The following is a 14,731-nucleotide window of genomic DNA, read 5'->3' on the forward strand; positions in this document are numbered from 1 at the left end:
ACCTCAACTAGGAAAGAATATGGAAATCTACATCGATGACATGGTGGTAAAGAGCAAAATGAAGTCAGACCACATTGTTAACCTCGGAAATACTTTTGATACCTTAAGGAAGCACAAGCTGCATCTTAATACTTCTAAGTGTTCGTTTGGTGTCAAATTAGGGAAAATCTTGGGCTACATGGTCACTCACCGTGGAATTAAGGTCAACCCTAAACAGATTAAGGTAATCAACAACCTGCAACCACCTCGGAATCCCAAGGAAGTTTAGAGGCTTACAGGAATGACTGCCGCTCTAAACTGATTCATCTCTCGGTCAGCTGATAGATGTAGACCTTTCTTTTAGTTACTAAATAAGTACAAGGGATTTGAATGTACTGAGGAGTGTACCATGGCTTTCCAACAGTTGAAAGAATATCTGTCTCAACCTTCCATTATGTCCAGACCCGAGGTAGATGAGGTGTTGTTTGCCTACATTGCTGTAGCCACCCATGCGATGAGTCTGGTGCTAATATGTGTTGATAATGGTGTACAGAGGCTAGTTTACTACATAAGTAAGTCATTACATAAGGCCGAGATTCGTTACTTACCATTAGAGATGGCTATTTTGGCTGTAGTGCATGCTACACGCAAACTTCCCCACTATTTTCAGTCACACACAGTTGTTATCCTAACCCAACTCCCGCTTAAATCTCTATTACGAAGTGCTGATTACACAGGGAGAGTGGCTAAGTGGGGTACGATTTTAGGGGCTTTTGACATCAAGTACATGCCATGCACTTCTATCAAGGGTTAGGTTCTTGCCGACCTAGTTGCTAAGTTTGCTGAATCCTCAGAAGAAGAAAAGATAGAAGAGCAAAACATGGATGGAAAATCAGTTGGAATGATCTCCGTGCAAGAACCTGCCCCCTGGAAAGTCTATATTGATGGGATAGCGAACCATAAGGGATCTAGCGTGGGGCTAGTCTTAATATCACCAGAGAGCATTACTATTGAAAAATCTTTAAGATTGGGATTCTTGGCTACAAACAATGAAGTTGAATATGAAGCTCTGCTGGAAGGAATGATCATGGTACAAAAAATGGGTGGAAAAGTAGTCGAGTTGATCTCTGATTCAAGATTGGTCATTGGCCAAGTCCACAGGGAATTGGAAGCCAAAGATCCTAGAATGCAAAAGTATTTAAACCAAGTTAGACATTTACAGTTTAAATTCAAATCTTTCAATTTATTACAAGTCCCTAGAAGTAAAAATACACATGCAGACTCTCTTACTACATTGGCAACCTCCTCGGCACAAAATCTACCTCGGGTAATTCTCGTAGAAGATTTATGTAGACCTACCAAGGTAGGAAAGGTTGTGACCTATATTCATCAAATAAGAGCGGCTCTTAGTTGGATAGACCCTATTGTATTGTACCTTAAGGAAGATATTTTACTAGAAGATAAGTCTGAAGCTGATAAGGTACGAAGAAAAGCTCCTCGGTTTTGGCTGTCCGAGGATCCGAAGTTGAATAAGAGGTCTTTTTCTGGCCCATATATGCTCTGTGTACATTCAGAGGGAATTGAGATCATTTTAAAAGATTTGCATGAGGGAATTTGCAAAAGCCATACAAGGGGAAGGTCTTTATCACATAGGGCCCTTACGCAAGGCTACTGGTGGCCGAAGATGCAAAAGAAGCAGAAGACCATGTAAAGAAGTACGACCAGTGTCAGAGGTTTGCCCCAAACGTTCACCAACCTGGCAGAGTCCTTAATCCTCTTTTCAGTCCTTGGCTTTTCGCTCAGTGGGGCTTGGATATTATTGGTCATTTCCCTAAGGCAGTAAGGAATAAGAGGTATTTACTGGTCGGTACAAATTACTTCACCAAATGGGTTGAAACTGAACCATTGTCCAATATTAGGGACGTGGAAGCCAAACAGTTTATTTTGAAAAACATAATAACAAGGTTCAGAGTCCCTTGCACTCTCATCTCAGACAACGGTTTACAGTATGATAGTAAGGCCTTTAGGAGATATTGCTACGACCTAGGCATAACAAATAGATATTCTACCCTGGCATATCCACATGGGAATGGACAGGCTGAAGCTATGAATAAAGTCATCGTAAGTGGACTCAAGAAGAGATTGGATGATGCAAAAGGGAAATGGGTTGAAGAGTTACAACACTTCGTATGGACTTATCGAACCACAACTCGTAGGTCCACAAGAGAGACGCCTTTTTCAATGACGTATGTGGCTGAGTTTGTTATTCCTTTGGAAATTGGATTCCCCACCCTAAGAACAAGTTCTTTTACTCTAAGCAGCAACGATGAACTATTGGAAAGGAGTTTAGATTTAGTCAAAGAACGAAGAGAAAATGCCATGGTCCAATTGGCTTATTATCAACACAAACTCAAGCAAAGTTATGACGCCAACGTAAAACTAAGACCACTGGCAATGAGGAATTTGGTCTTAAGAAAGGTTATGGGAGCTGTCAAGAACCCAACATGGAGAAAGCTAGGATCCAACTGGGAGGGCCCATATCATATAACATTAGTGGCTGGGATTGGTGCGTATTACCTTGAAGATCTAGAGGAAAGAGTTGTACCTTGCCCCTAGAATGTAAGTAATCTTAGAAGATATTATTATTAATGCAAGTTTTTCTTCATCTTCTTTGGGTCTACTATATTCCTCACCTCACATTTTTAGTATCATTCTAAGTATCAAACAAAACATTGGTCATGCCTAGCTCCTCGGACCACATGCCTTGAGATAATTGATACTTTTCAGTTATTTTTCTAAGTGTTAAACAAAACTTAAACTATGTCTGGTTCCTCAGACCATCTGTTGTGGGAAAATTAACACGTTATGACATCATTTTAAATATCAAACAGAACCTTGGTCATGTCTGGCTCCTCGGACCACATACCTTGGGAAAATTGATATCTTTTAATTAATTCTCTAAGTGTTAAACAGAACCTAAGCTATGTCTAGTTCCTCGGATCATCTGCTGTGGGAAAATTAACATGTTATGATATCATCTTAAATATCAAACAGAACATTGATCATGCCTGGCTCCTTGGACCACATGCCTTGGAAAAATTGATACTTTTCAGTTATTTTTCTAAGTGTTAAACAGAACCTAAGCTATGTCTGGTTCCTCGGACCATCTGCTGTGGGAAAATTAACACATTATGATATCATTTTAAATATCAAACAGAACCTTAGTCATGCCTAACTCCTCGAACCACATACCTTGAGAAAATTGATATCTTTTAATTAATTTTCTAAGTGTTAAACAGAACCTAAGCTATGTCTGGTTCCTCGGACCATCTGCTGTGGGAAAATTAACACGTTATGATATCATTTTAAATATCAAACAGAACCTTGGTCATGCCTGGCTCCTTGGACCATATACCTTGGGAAAATTGATATCTTTTAATTTATTCTCTAAGTGTTAAATAGAACCTAAGCTATGTCTGGTTCCTCGAACCATATGCTGTGGGAAAATTAACATGTTATGACATCTATGAGAGTTTCAAACAGAGCCTTGGTCATGCTTGGCTCATCGGACCACATATCTTAGAAAAATTGATATCTTTTAATTAATTTTTTAAGTGTTCAACAGAAACTAAGTCATATCAAGTTCCTCGGACCATAAAACTCAGTGGAAATTGACACACTATGGCATATATCGAAGTGTCAGTCAGGCATTATCTCAAACATTAAAAAGAGGCAAACTCCTAATTCCTTTCTTAGGTCACCCAATGGAGATGTAAACTAAAGTTCATAAGCATCACTTAAAGCATTTTGGGGTGCCCTGGACTTGGCTGTTGGTTGATCAACACTTGAATATTTTTTCTTAAGGTTAGAAAACTTGTTTAAGTTAGTAAACCCAAGATATGCATTAACAATACTATGAGTTTAATAGTTTAAATTTACACTGATTCTTATAGAATATGAAGAAGAGTCAAAATGAAAATTGCCGTGTTCAATCAAAGAATAATTGAAATGAAAATTGCATAAGTAAAGAAAAAGAAAATAACTTGTATGGATTTAGGAAAGTAAAGTGCATATTCCATTACAATATGTCTTAAAAAAGGGAAGCTACACTACAAAAATTGCAATTACATGATAAAAATAAAGATTCATCGTTTCAACTTTATCTGAAGCCTAGCTTTGGAGGTCTTGTCAGCTTGATTGGCTACTTCAGTATGAGTCACCTTCTCTTTCTCTTTAGGATCTTCTTTGGCAAGCATGGTGACTGAAGCTAAGACCATTTCAAAGCTTTGGGAAGTTGCTCCGCCTTGTGGAATTTCTAGATCATTTTCCAAGGGCTTATCCACTTCAGAGGAGGTTTCCTTGGGAGCTTCAGATTCTCTTGCTTGCTCCTGCTGAGTAGGAAGAGGAGGATCTTGAGGTTGTGCCTCTCCTATAGGATCAGCAACTGTAGAGGCAGCTTCACATTGGGTGGAAGGGAGGTCCGAGGCTCGAATAGCTGGGGGGTAGTATACTCTCTCTAGTTTTTTTAGCTCAGAAGAAGCCTCAACCCCAGCTTGATTGTTGGCTTCATCCTAAGTCTGAGTGAAGTAGGTTCAACACACTGCTGGGACCTCTGCCCTAAGGGTTTCCTCGGTCTCGACCACCCCTAGGTCATAACCTTGCTGCTCAGCCCCATCCATAGCCTTCTCAACCTCCCTCCTTGCTTTTTCAGCCTCATCTTTGGCTTTCTCGGCCTGATCCAAATGCTTTTGGATTTTAGCTAACTTCTTCTCAAGGGCCGCTACTTGCTCTTTAAAAGAAGCCAACTGTTCCTTGGCATCACGTAAAACCAGCCTTTGATCCTCGGCTTGCTTTTGTGCACTCTCCAGAGCCGAGTTAGCACTTTTTCTTGCTTGCTCTTTCTCTATCAGTTTTTTCCTTTAGTCCTTATTGTACTGATTAGCAATATTGAACGAAGTTCACGGCTGCTACGCGCCTCGCCCTTTCGTCGTCCAGCTGCCGGTAGTAGGAATTGGTTATCTCCTTAACCCTGAAAGTAGCTTGGACAGCCTGACAAAAAAGGTGGTCACCTTTTGAAGTTATAAAAAAAAAAATAAATAAAAAGAAGAAGAAGAAGGGAGCTACATACCATGCCCAGATATCTTTTGAGGTTAAGGAAAACCTCTGGCCTCCTAATAGACCACAGCTCGGCCATATCAGTTGGGAGTAGTAGAGCTTCCTCCAAAGCCGAGGCCACATGGCATCCATTGCCTCTATGGAAATCCCTGATGGATGCATTATCCCTCAAGGGCTCACCATTGATCATCAGAGCGAGAAGCCAAGCCTGAGGCTCAGGTGGCTGACTATCTCTTCTCTCTGAACTTCTCTACCTTGCTTGCTTAGTTTTTTGCTGCTTGGCAGCCTGTTGAGTCTCCTCTTCGGAGTTGGGGCAAGATCTCCCAGCTTCAACTATGTCCTTGCCCTTTTGCTTTCTTTTTCTTTTCGGGTCAATAGGATCAACCCTGGGTGGCAAAGATGGCTGAAGAGGAAGGAGAGGAAGTTTGGAAGGAGGAGGAGGAAGTTTGGACTGTGTTGATTCCCCAGGAGCGTCCTTCCCCTGTTGAGATTCTATTAGTTCCAGCAGACTTTTCTTGGATTTTCTTTGGATGCCTATCTCACCCAAACTAGCTGAGGTACTCTCAGGGGATGGAGATCGGTTGAACACCTCAAATTCTTCTGGAGAGTCTGACAAATTTATAACTCCCTCTGCTTCTTCTTCTTCTTCTTCTTCTTCTTCTTCTTCTTCCTTAGCAATAGGGTGAGATGAGGATGCTTCTACTGAGGGAATACCCACAAAAAGCGGCTAGGTGATGGGTATGCCATTTGGGAATGAAACGCTTTCAGGAACGACAAATCCTTCGTAGGCCACACTAATATGTTGAAGATGAGGATCGTTGGCTTTTATCACGCACTTTGAAACTTGAAATGCGCGTGAAATAGGTTGGTATCCGAGGATAATGTGTGCTGTTCGCAACTAGCCGTCTGTTTCATTCACAAATACCTCAGACCGTAGGATCTTGTCTAGACTCACTTTGTTAACTAGGTTGAACTAAGGTATGGTAGAATGTCTGTCTGCAAAATCATTAAAACAGAAGGAAAAATTGGTAAAAAACAGAGATAGTATGAAATAGAACGGAAATATAAGCCAAGGTGTACATATTTACAACTAGACCCCCACCTGGTGTTCCCTCTCTAGTTGGACAGGGTAGGCTGTCATGTCATTCCCCAGAAAAGATTAAAAAATATTCCTTTAGCCCCTTGTTTGATGTAAAGAGGCATTGGATTAGCCTTACTTCAGGATACCTTGACTTAAGGTAGTGTCCTTACCCCTTCAAATGGTGTAGATTGTATACCCAATTGATATCATAATGTGTCAATTCCAGGTTCATTCTCTCGTTCAAGGCTTCTATACTCCCTAATACTCTGAACATATTTGGGGCGCATTGTTGTGGGGGGATAATCTAAAGAACTAAGGAAGTTCCTGGTAAGATTACCCATGGGGATGGTCATCCCTCCCTCTATGAAGGCGATCATTGGATGACCACCTCTCTCTCTTTCCTATTGTCTGCCCAAAGCCCTTGGGCAACGTATCTAATGCCCACTATTGGTGGGATCCTATACTCGGCCCTAAATCTCTCTATATCCTCCTCTGATTCAACTAAACGCTTGAACTTACCCATTTTCTAAGAAGTTGTGAAAAGAAATCAACAAGTTTGAAATGAAAATGGAACCAAAAAGAAAAAAGGGTGATGAAAAGAGAATATGTGGAAAGAAATGAAGCTAAGAGGGTTCGAGGAAACTTACAGGTTTTGAAAAGAAGATCCTCAGACAAGTTTTTTGTATTTGTAGATGCACGAAGAAGTGAGAGAAGGTGGCAGGTTTAGTGTATGAGCTCTAGAATTGTGTGATTGATGGAAGTAATGAAAGGATTTATTTATGAAGCTATTTATAGTGACACAAAAGTTACAAGCAGGAAAATTCCAGCTCGTAACCCCAGGAAATTCTCCACCGTTGGATTTGCATCATGCCGTTGAACGTGGGAAAAAAAGCGCCATCAGAATTTAATGAGGGTGCATTTTGGACGCCCAAGCGTCAGGGGCGTGCCTTGGGCAGTTAAAACGGGTAGTAGTACTAGCGGAGGATAAGACATGAGAGGCCTAACAAATACCCGAGAATATCAAAATCCTCATTTCTACCCAAGGTGCTAAAAGCAGAATTTTGAGGGGTTATTGTAGCGGTATTGGGCTTGGGGATCCATTAACATTTTGTATAATGGACCTAAAGCCCAAGCCAGGACTAAAAGTGTCCGAGAATAGGGTAAAGTTGTCAAAATGGACCATATTAATAAACAAATAAGTCAATTTAGATCATAACGACCTAAGGGGTTGTGTCGAGAATAAGTGCCACCTGGCTGACCGAGGCCGTGGTTCATAGAGATGGTCTGCTATTCGAAGAAAGTCACAGAAATACTTAATTGATAAGATAAGCACTAGGGAAGATCAAGACATGGAAGGATCCTAAAATATCCAAGGAAAAAGCACTACCTTCGCATAAATGCGCTGCAGCTAACTCCCTGACCGCATTAATGGGAGGTGATACTGAACAGTGATTTCAACCTTACAACTACTACATGAAGACTTATGGGAGGTGCTGATAGACAAGTATCAAGATCAACCATCTGGCATGACGTGAAGATAGGATGAAAAGGAGAAAGAGTATAAAAGGGAAGGAGTGAGGAGAAAAGGAGATCGGAAAAGTAAGGGAAAAACACTGTAGCAATCTAAATCAAACTTATAACTCTATTTAAGATCATTATATAAGAACCATCTCCTGGATATTTCAGACACTTATTACTCATTCTATAATCATCCATTTTTAGTCTTTCACCATCAATCTACTCAATTTGTTGTTTGATTAACTAAAGCCCAGTTTTCTAACCATTCTCTACAAATTCATTGTTTTGGGCTTTTTGGGCCAAAGTCCGTTCATATCTTTGGGCTAGAATCCAAATCTGGTCCTTACAAAATTCCTACACTTGAATTTATTGTTTGACAGCTTTGGCTTTGGTGAATGATTATAAATATAGTTTTTAGAAATTGTATTCTATTTTCTTTGTTCAAAACAAGATTCTCAATCATCTCAAAAAAAGAAAAAAAAATTATTTTGAAAACAATTTAGAGGATGCTTTCAACTTTCAAGACAAAAAAAATATTTTTAATGACATAGTTATAGTAAATTGAAAATAATAGAACAATATATTTGCACAAATTCTTCTATCTCTTAATTAAGGAGCTTTACTTTATCACCTTAAAAAAATCACGCTTCAAATTGAAGCTTATATTAAAAAAAAAAAAAATACATGATATATGTTTCTGCATTTTAGTTTTAAAACTTATCATTATCCAATCATTATTTTTCTGATTTCCGTATTTTAAAAATTAATCTTAAAGGTGAGTCTTCAAATTCAATTTTTAAAGTCTTTCTACCAAACAAGTAATAACTCAACGATAATAGAATTTTTTTTAAGAGATAATAACATCCTTTTTAATTCTTTATGTTTATGATTTTAGCCTCACTATCAAGTTAATATTATATGTTCAATAAAAAAAAAAATGTTAGTATTATTTCACACTATTCTCTCTCACTCAAAAAGAATTAAAGAATAACTTCTTTTAAAAAAACTGAAACAAGAAAATTCAGTTGGCAAAAACTATGCCGTTTTGTTGTCCCTCTCAGCTGCCTTAGGCTTCTTATCTCTTTCTGTCTGTCTCCCATACCATTGAAAACAGTGTGCACAACATGAACACTCTAATCCCAACGTCTCTCTGCAACACCAAAATTACAAGGTTCCGTTTCACTCCAATCCTCAGAAACAGCTTGTCCCATGCTCAAGCTCGCACCAAAAGCTTCAAAATACATGCCAGTTCCAGTGAAGTAGATGCACAAACAGTAGAGGAACCCAAGAAAGAGACACAAGCAGAACCCACTGAAGCAAGCAAGTCCTCCACCGCTGCTCCTCTTGCACTAGACAAAGACCTTAAAAAGGTTGGTACATGCTTGTTCTCTACTGGGTGAACCTAGCTCTAAACCTTATGTTTGAACTGTTTTTAAAAATGCCCAGTTGAACTGTTTTTGGAGATCGAAAATTCATGTATCATTGTCCTTATTTTTTGACCCCCCAATGAATATGTGTATATCATTATGTTGTAAGTACATCAGCCAAGAATTCAGCAAAAAAAAAGGTACATCAGCCAAGGATTAGGGGCAATAAGTTTATGGACAAAACATTTTTTTACAAATTTTTTCACAACGGTTGACATGACCTGTCATGACTATGATTATTATTTTTTTGCTGAGAGTCATGACTATGATTATGACATAGCAAAAGTGGTATCAACCATGGACTCTCCAACCAGAACTATTATATTAGTTGTGAAAAATAATATGTCCCTAACATTACTCGACTACGGGTAGTTGTATGCAACGTGCTCTCTAGTGAAATATTTTTTGATTTCTTAAAATATATGAGAGAAAAGGCTTGATCATTGATATGCTTTTATTTTTATTTTTAAATTTCCTTGACAGGTTGCTCAAAAGACTGCTGCAACCTTTGCACCAAGGGCTTCCACTGCTACCAAAAACCCTGCTGTACCTGGAACTGCCTTGTACACTGTTTTTGAAGTTCAAGGTTATGCCTCAATGTTGTTAGGTGGAGCTCTGTCTTTTAATCTCATCTTCCCATCAAATGAACCGGACCTATGGAGACTAATGGGAATGTGGTCTATTTGGATGTTCAGTAAGTTATGCCCCCTACTAAATTTAAACCTCACTCTTAGTTGATGTGTCAAATATATGAACAAAATGTTAAACTTATATTTGATAAGGAACTCTATCCAAACCGTTTGATTTCTCTATAATTTTTGCATGCTTAAGATTATTCTTATTAAAATTAGATTTGAAGAAGTAGCATTTAGGAACTACATGTTATTGCTGTCAAAGAAATCACCTAACTCAATTTTGGTTATAGCTTTACAGGATTTTGTGTGTGTGATAATTAGCCATATACTTGTAGGATAGGATTTAAAGCAACCAATTTTAGTACTCTTAGCAATTGTAGTTCTGTTTGTCATACCTTAAAGTTAAACTTACTACCATTCAAAATTACCCACACTAGACTACAATTTCAGTTTCTACAGAACTGCATCTTACCGAGAAAATTTCTATCACTTGCAGCAATTCCTTCCCTCCGAGCCCGAGACTGCTCAAAGAATGAGAAGGAGGCTCTTAACTACCTGTTTCTCCTCATCCCATTAATCAATGTTATAATTCCATTCTTTTGGAAGTCCTTTGCAGTTGTCTGGTCTGCAGATACTATAGCCTTCCTTGGAATGTATGCATGGAAAGTAAGCTTCATTTCTTCAGAGATGTTGAATTTGGTATTCCTTTGTTAGTTTGTGTTTCTCTCTACTGAAATATATTCTTTTTCTTCAGTTTGGGTGGCTGCAGAGAACAGACTAGGAAGTCAAAGTGATGGCTGCCTTCAGTTGGATAATAATCTCATCACTGTCATGGATTCTCAATTTTATAACCTTGTGATGCATGTCTGACATGAAATTTATTAAAGCCTACCATTGCCCTACTAGCTATCAAGATGAAGATGATTTGTGAATTAACAGGGCACCAGGATTGCCTCACCAAGGCGAATGAAACAAGATACCTTCCTCTTTCTTCTAAACATGTAATGATAAATATATACCAAGTTACCGTGAATGCTTCAAAGTTTGGGATCTAGGAAAAATTTTCATGTTTTTTCTACTTGTTCTCTTCTTCCCTTTTGTTCATGTTTAGGATGTATATGGTTCAAAGTTCATATGGAAAAACTAATTAATGATAAATTTGTATATGGTGAGTCTTGAATTGTTGTTTGTTTGTTTGCTTCATGTGCATAGTTGTAAATAAGTAATGCTTGCAATTACTATTCCTTATAGTAATAATACTTAATTGAATCATCTAATTGGGTAAAACCAGCACAAAACAATGCAGAAATATAATGTTTTATTTACTTAGGGATATTATTTCATTGCATAAGAAATTATTGACCAAAACTCAATATAAATGAATACAATCCTATCACTATCAGACAAATAAATAACTTTGTGAAGCATTTTCATTCCATCATTTGACTAATATTACAAAGAAAAAAGTTAACGGATCCTCTAAGGATATTGGTTTAGAAAAAAAAAAATTATAAACATTTTATAAGAAAAGAAAAAAAAATTGATTTTTTTTTTTTAAGTGATATCAAAATTCACATAGAATAGTCTATTAACAAATGCGCTAAGGATACATCTTCCCTAAATCATTCATTTAGTATGGCTTAACAACCTCAATTAGAAAATGGACTCATTCCAAATATAATTTTGTCCCATCCCATTAAAGGCTATATACAATTGGCTCATTTAAAATTTGATCAGTTCACAAAGATTCAGTGGCTTTTGTGCAATTTCAAGAAGTTTTATGGGTCATTTAGTTAAATTAGATATGGGTTCTGATTTTTAAAGAAAAGGGTTTGGGGCTTAATTTAAGGGGTTCGGACCTGGACTTATTCTAAGGCTTACTGGTTTTAAAGACTGATGGGCCTTTTAAGTTCTTATATCCTAAATTGGTGTGGGCTAAATTTCAGGTATGGCCTATACTTGTTGGGCTTGTGAGATAATCAAACTGGGCCTACTTCAAGCAGATTGGACCGAAATTGACTCGGCCCACTCTTATCTCAAATCCCTCCCACCAAGTATATCATATGTGGAGATTGTATATTGCCCAAATTACAGGTTATATATATATGCTAGCTTCAACCCTCTTATAATCTTTTTTTTATTTTATTTTAGAAACCCTCTTATAATCTAGATAAAATGGAGGTTGCCAATAACATTAAAGGGGCATTCGGTTCGCCGTGATGTTATATTACGCCGTAATATTACGTTATTGTAATATTATATTAATGTAATCTCAATACAAGAATACAACATCAAATTGTTTAGCAATGTGATGAGATTAAGATAATATGATATATTTTGCAATTTTAAATTATTATAATGTTAGAAAAAATAAAATAAATCAAAAATCTTAATGTCACATCATTGTAATGTATATCACATTAAGGGCACATCACAACGAACCTAAAACCTCTAAACATGTTCCTCTCACTGTGGATAAATCTAAATGTTACTCTTTTGTTGTACTTACACTTCAATTAGCCATTGTTTGATGCAGGCAAGTGAAACTCATACATGGTTCCAAGATGTCGTGTTGAAAGCCATCTCAATATATACTTATATAAGCGATAACAAATTATGATGAAAATCTATGCACCTCAAGCTCAAGCAATATAATTGAAAGAAAAGTAGAAAACATCAAAGTTTGTTTCAAGGAGTTTTCTAATTTCTTTCACATGTAAACAAGAAAATTACAAAGTTTCCACATGTTGACAAACATTTTTTAAGTAAATTTTGGGGAGTGGGTACAGCCGTATAGAGCATGGATCATACTCCCCAACTCTCCATTGTGTATAATTTAAAGGTAAAAATAAAAAATAAAAAAACTAAAAATAAAAAGTAAAAAAACATTTTGCGAGGTTTATATCCATTTTCATCCCAAAAAAGCAAATAAAGATTATCTACATAATTTCAATTAAATTATACTTTTTCATATTTCTACTTGTATTTTTTTTTTAAAGCACAAAAGCACTATGAAATATTTAAGAATAAGAAATTTCAGGAAAAAAAATAAATTAAGCATATAATAAAACATTATTGTTGGGCAACCTTTTAGGGTATCCGTTGAGCAAAGGACAAATTTATTAATAACCATAGCCAAGGTAGCTACAATTATGCTATGGTATATTGCCAATATGATATGAAGCAGAACAATTGCTTGTTGGGAGACAAGTCCTTTTCTGAAGAGGTAGTATAGTCCCATTTCGTTATTACAGTTCATGATTCTTTTACATGAAGCATTAGCTGGATCCTTAATCATGAACTCATGTAACTGAACATATATGTAAGAATGATTCTCCTAGCTGTTTTTTGCTTGTATTATTTTTCTCTCAATAATGTACTTAGCCAATAAACGTAAACGAGTCTGTAAGTTGCTTTTGACAGGTGAGCTATGCTTCTCAGTAAGCTAATTTGTAAATTTGTGATCTCCAGTAATGCACACAATAATTAGCTTGAAAAACTAGGAGATACTCTCAAAATGATCAACATTGATTAAGGCCTTTGCAAGATTAGCCATCTTCCAAAATTAAAAACCTAGGGAGCTGTCCGAAATATCATTTTTTAGTTTGGCATTTTGAGTCAAATTTTAGCATTGATTGAACATTTTAAGCATTTTCCATTGATGTAAAAACTCATTCATCTCGTAGCTCTTTGATGGCTAGGATGTCAATAACCAGAAATCAAGTTTTTTTTGTGCAAACAATAGGGGACTTGTGAATGCCTACAAATTGGATCTCTTCCTCATGCATCCATCAAGCTAGAGAGTTTTTCTTCTATATAGGGAAAGGGCAAAAACTCCGACATCAAAGGGTCATTCTGGTTTGCTGGCATAAACCACCACAAGGCTGGTTTAAGTTGAACTCAGATAGGGCGTCCTTAGGAAATCCAGGGAAGGCTGGAGGGGGAGGTTTGATTCGAGATTGTCAAGGGAATTGGGTCAAGGGCTATATGAGAAATATTGGAGTGGCCACTAACATCATTGCTGACTGTTGGGCTCTAAGGGATGGTCTTATTCTTGCTTCTCAGCTTGGAATCACCCAACTTCATGTAGAACTTGATGCAAAAGTTGTTGATCTTGTTTTATCTAGGAAGTCATCTAACAGCCAATACTCTTCCTTGTTGAATGATTGCAAATTCCTCCTGAACCGATTCCAGCAAGTTAGAGTTAGTCATGCTTTTCGGGAGGCCAACCGTTGCGCGGACTCATTTGCTAAGGGTGGATGCTACCTCTTAGAGGATTTTATATTTCGCATTTTTTGGCTAGCTAAGAGCATTCACATCAGCATGTGTATTTTACACATCCATTTTTACACTAAAAACCTACTTTTCTATTTTACACATTCACTTTTACAAAACACCCACATCAATTCATTTATTTTACAAGATATTTCAATAAAATATTCATTATACTCTATTTTTTAATTATTTCTCTTTACCTACCTGCCTTAAATACCCGAGCACTCTCTCTCTCTACCATTTTCTGATTTCTTTTACTCTCTCACTCTGTCTCTCTCTTTCTCCACCCATCTCTCTGGTCTTCTCTTCCAAATCATCCGCCACAGCTCCGATCCACCAAATGCCACTGATCCACCACCAAATCTCCACCACCGATGCTCCGCATCACCGATCTCCACAGCTCCGCATCACTGATCCACCACCAAATCACAAAACCCATCCGCCACAGCTCCGATCCACCAAACGCCACTGATCCACCACCAAATCTCCACCACCAAAGCTCTGCATCACTGATCTCCACAGCTTCGCATCACCGATCCACAGCTCAGCCAATCTTCGAGCTCCGATCCATCACGCTGAAACCGATCTTCGATCTACGCTCCGATCCAATCTCCGAGCTGATCTACGCCACCAAACGCCGCAGCTCCGAACCACCGCTCCGATCCACCACCAAATCTCAGCCGATCTCTGATCTCCGTGTT

At 37.7% G+C, this 14,731-nt stretch overlaps 3 protein-coding genes across 3 annotated transcripts; 2 read left to right on the forward strand and 1 right to left on the reverse strand.

The window, feature by feature from the left end:
- The first annotated feature begins 859 nt into the window (after window positions 1-859).
- On the forward strand, window positions 860-2,595 carry LOC136062199 (uncharacterized). The gene is made up of 2 exons (XM_065760998.1): window positions 860-1,459; window positions 1,633-2,595. Exons 1-2 carry the CDS (start codon window positions 860-862, stop codon window positions 2,593-2,595), a joined length of 1,563 nt encoding a protein of 520 aa, XP_065617070.1.
- Window positions 2,596-4,124: 1,529 nt separating this feature from the next.
- On the reverse strand, window positions 4,125-6,698 carry LOC111992624 (uncharacterized). Its single transcript, XM_065760999.1, has 5 exons — window positions 6,695-6,698; window positions 5,349-5,796; window positions 5,108-5,243; window positions 4,637-4,829; window positions 4,125-4,543 (listed from the first exon to the last, which is right to left on the reverse strand). Exons 1-5 carry the CDS (start codon window positions 6,696-6,698, stop codon window positions 4,125-4,127), a joined length of 1,200 nt encoding a protein of 399 aa, XP_065617071.1.
- Window positions 6,699-8,713: 2,015 nt separating this feature from the next.
- On the forward strand, window positions 8,714-10,930 carry LOC111992639 (protein RESISTANCE TO PHYTOPHTHORA 1, chloroplastic). The gene is made up of 4 exons (XM_024024502.2): window positions 8,714-9,063; window positions 9,604-9,814; window positions 10,252-10,421; window positions 10,510-10,930. Exons 1-4 carry the CDS (start codon window positions 8,818-8,820, stop codon window positions 10,534-10,536), a joined length of 654 nt encoding a protein of 217 aa, XP_023880270.1. The 5' UTR covers window positions 8,714-8,817; the 3' UTR covers window positions 10,537-10,930.
- The last annotated feature ends 3,801 nt before the right edge of the window (window positions 10,931-14,731 follow it).

This window comes from Quercus suber, unplaced genomic scaffold (assembly GCF_002906115.3).
Source record: "Quercus suber isolate HL8 unplaced genomic scaffold, Cork oak 2.0 scaffold_390, whole genome shotgun sequence".
In the NCBI taxonomy this organism is placed as follows: Eukaryota; Viridiplantae; Streptophyta; class Magnoliopsida; order Fagales; family Fagaceae; genus Quercus; species Quercus suber.

What these genes read in the sequence shown, in the direction of transcription:
- LOC111992624 (XM_065760999.1), bottom strand. An exon ending in TCAAAAGATATCTGGGCATG is followed by an intron (nt 4,830 to 5,107) that starts GTATGTAGCTCC and finishes AGTGCACAAAAG; the next exon opens with CAAGCCGAGGATCAAAGGCT. An exon ending in GGATGGGGCTGAGCAGCAAG is followed by an intron (nt 4,544 to 4,636) that starts GTTATGACCTAG and finishes CTTAGGATGAAG; the next exon opens with CCAACAATCAAGCTGGGGTT.
- LOC136062199 (XM_065760998.1), top strand. Translation starts at nt 860, where the DNA reads ATGGATGGAAAATCAGTTGGAATGATCTCCGTGCAAGAACCTGCCCCC. An exon ending in ATAAGTCTGAAGCTGATAAG is followed by an intron (nt 1,460 to 1,632) that starts GTACGAAGAAAA and finishes TTTATCACATAG; the next exon opens with GGCCCTTACGCAAGGCTACT.
- LOC111992639 (XM_024024502.2), top strand. Translation starts at nt 8,818, where the DNA reads ATGAACACTCTAATCCCAACGTCTCTCTGCAACACCAAAATTACAAGG. An exon ending in TAGACAAAGACCTTAAAAAG is followed by an intron (nt 9,064 to 9,603) that starts GTTGGTACATGC and finishes TTTCCTTGACAG; the next exon opens with GTTGCTCAAAAGACTGCTGC. An exon ending in GTGGTCTATTTGGATGTTCA is followed by an intron (nt 9,815 to 10,251) that starts GTAAGTTATGCC and finishes TATCACTTGCAG; the next exon opens with CAATTCCTTCCCTCCGAGCC.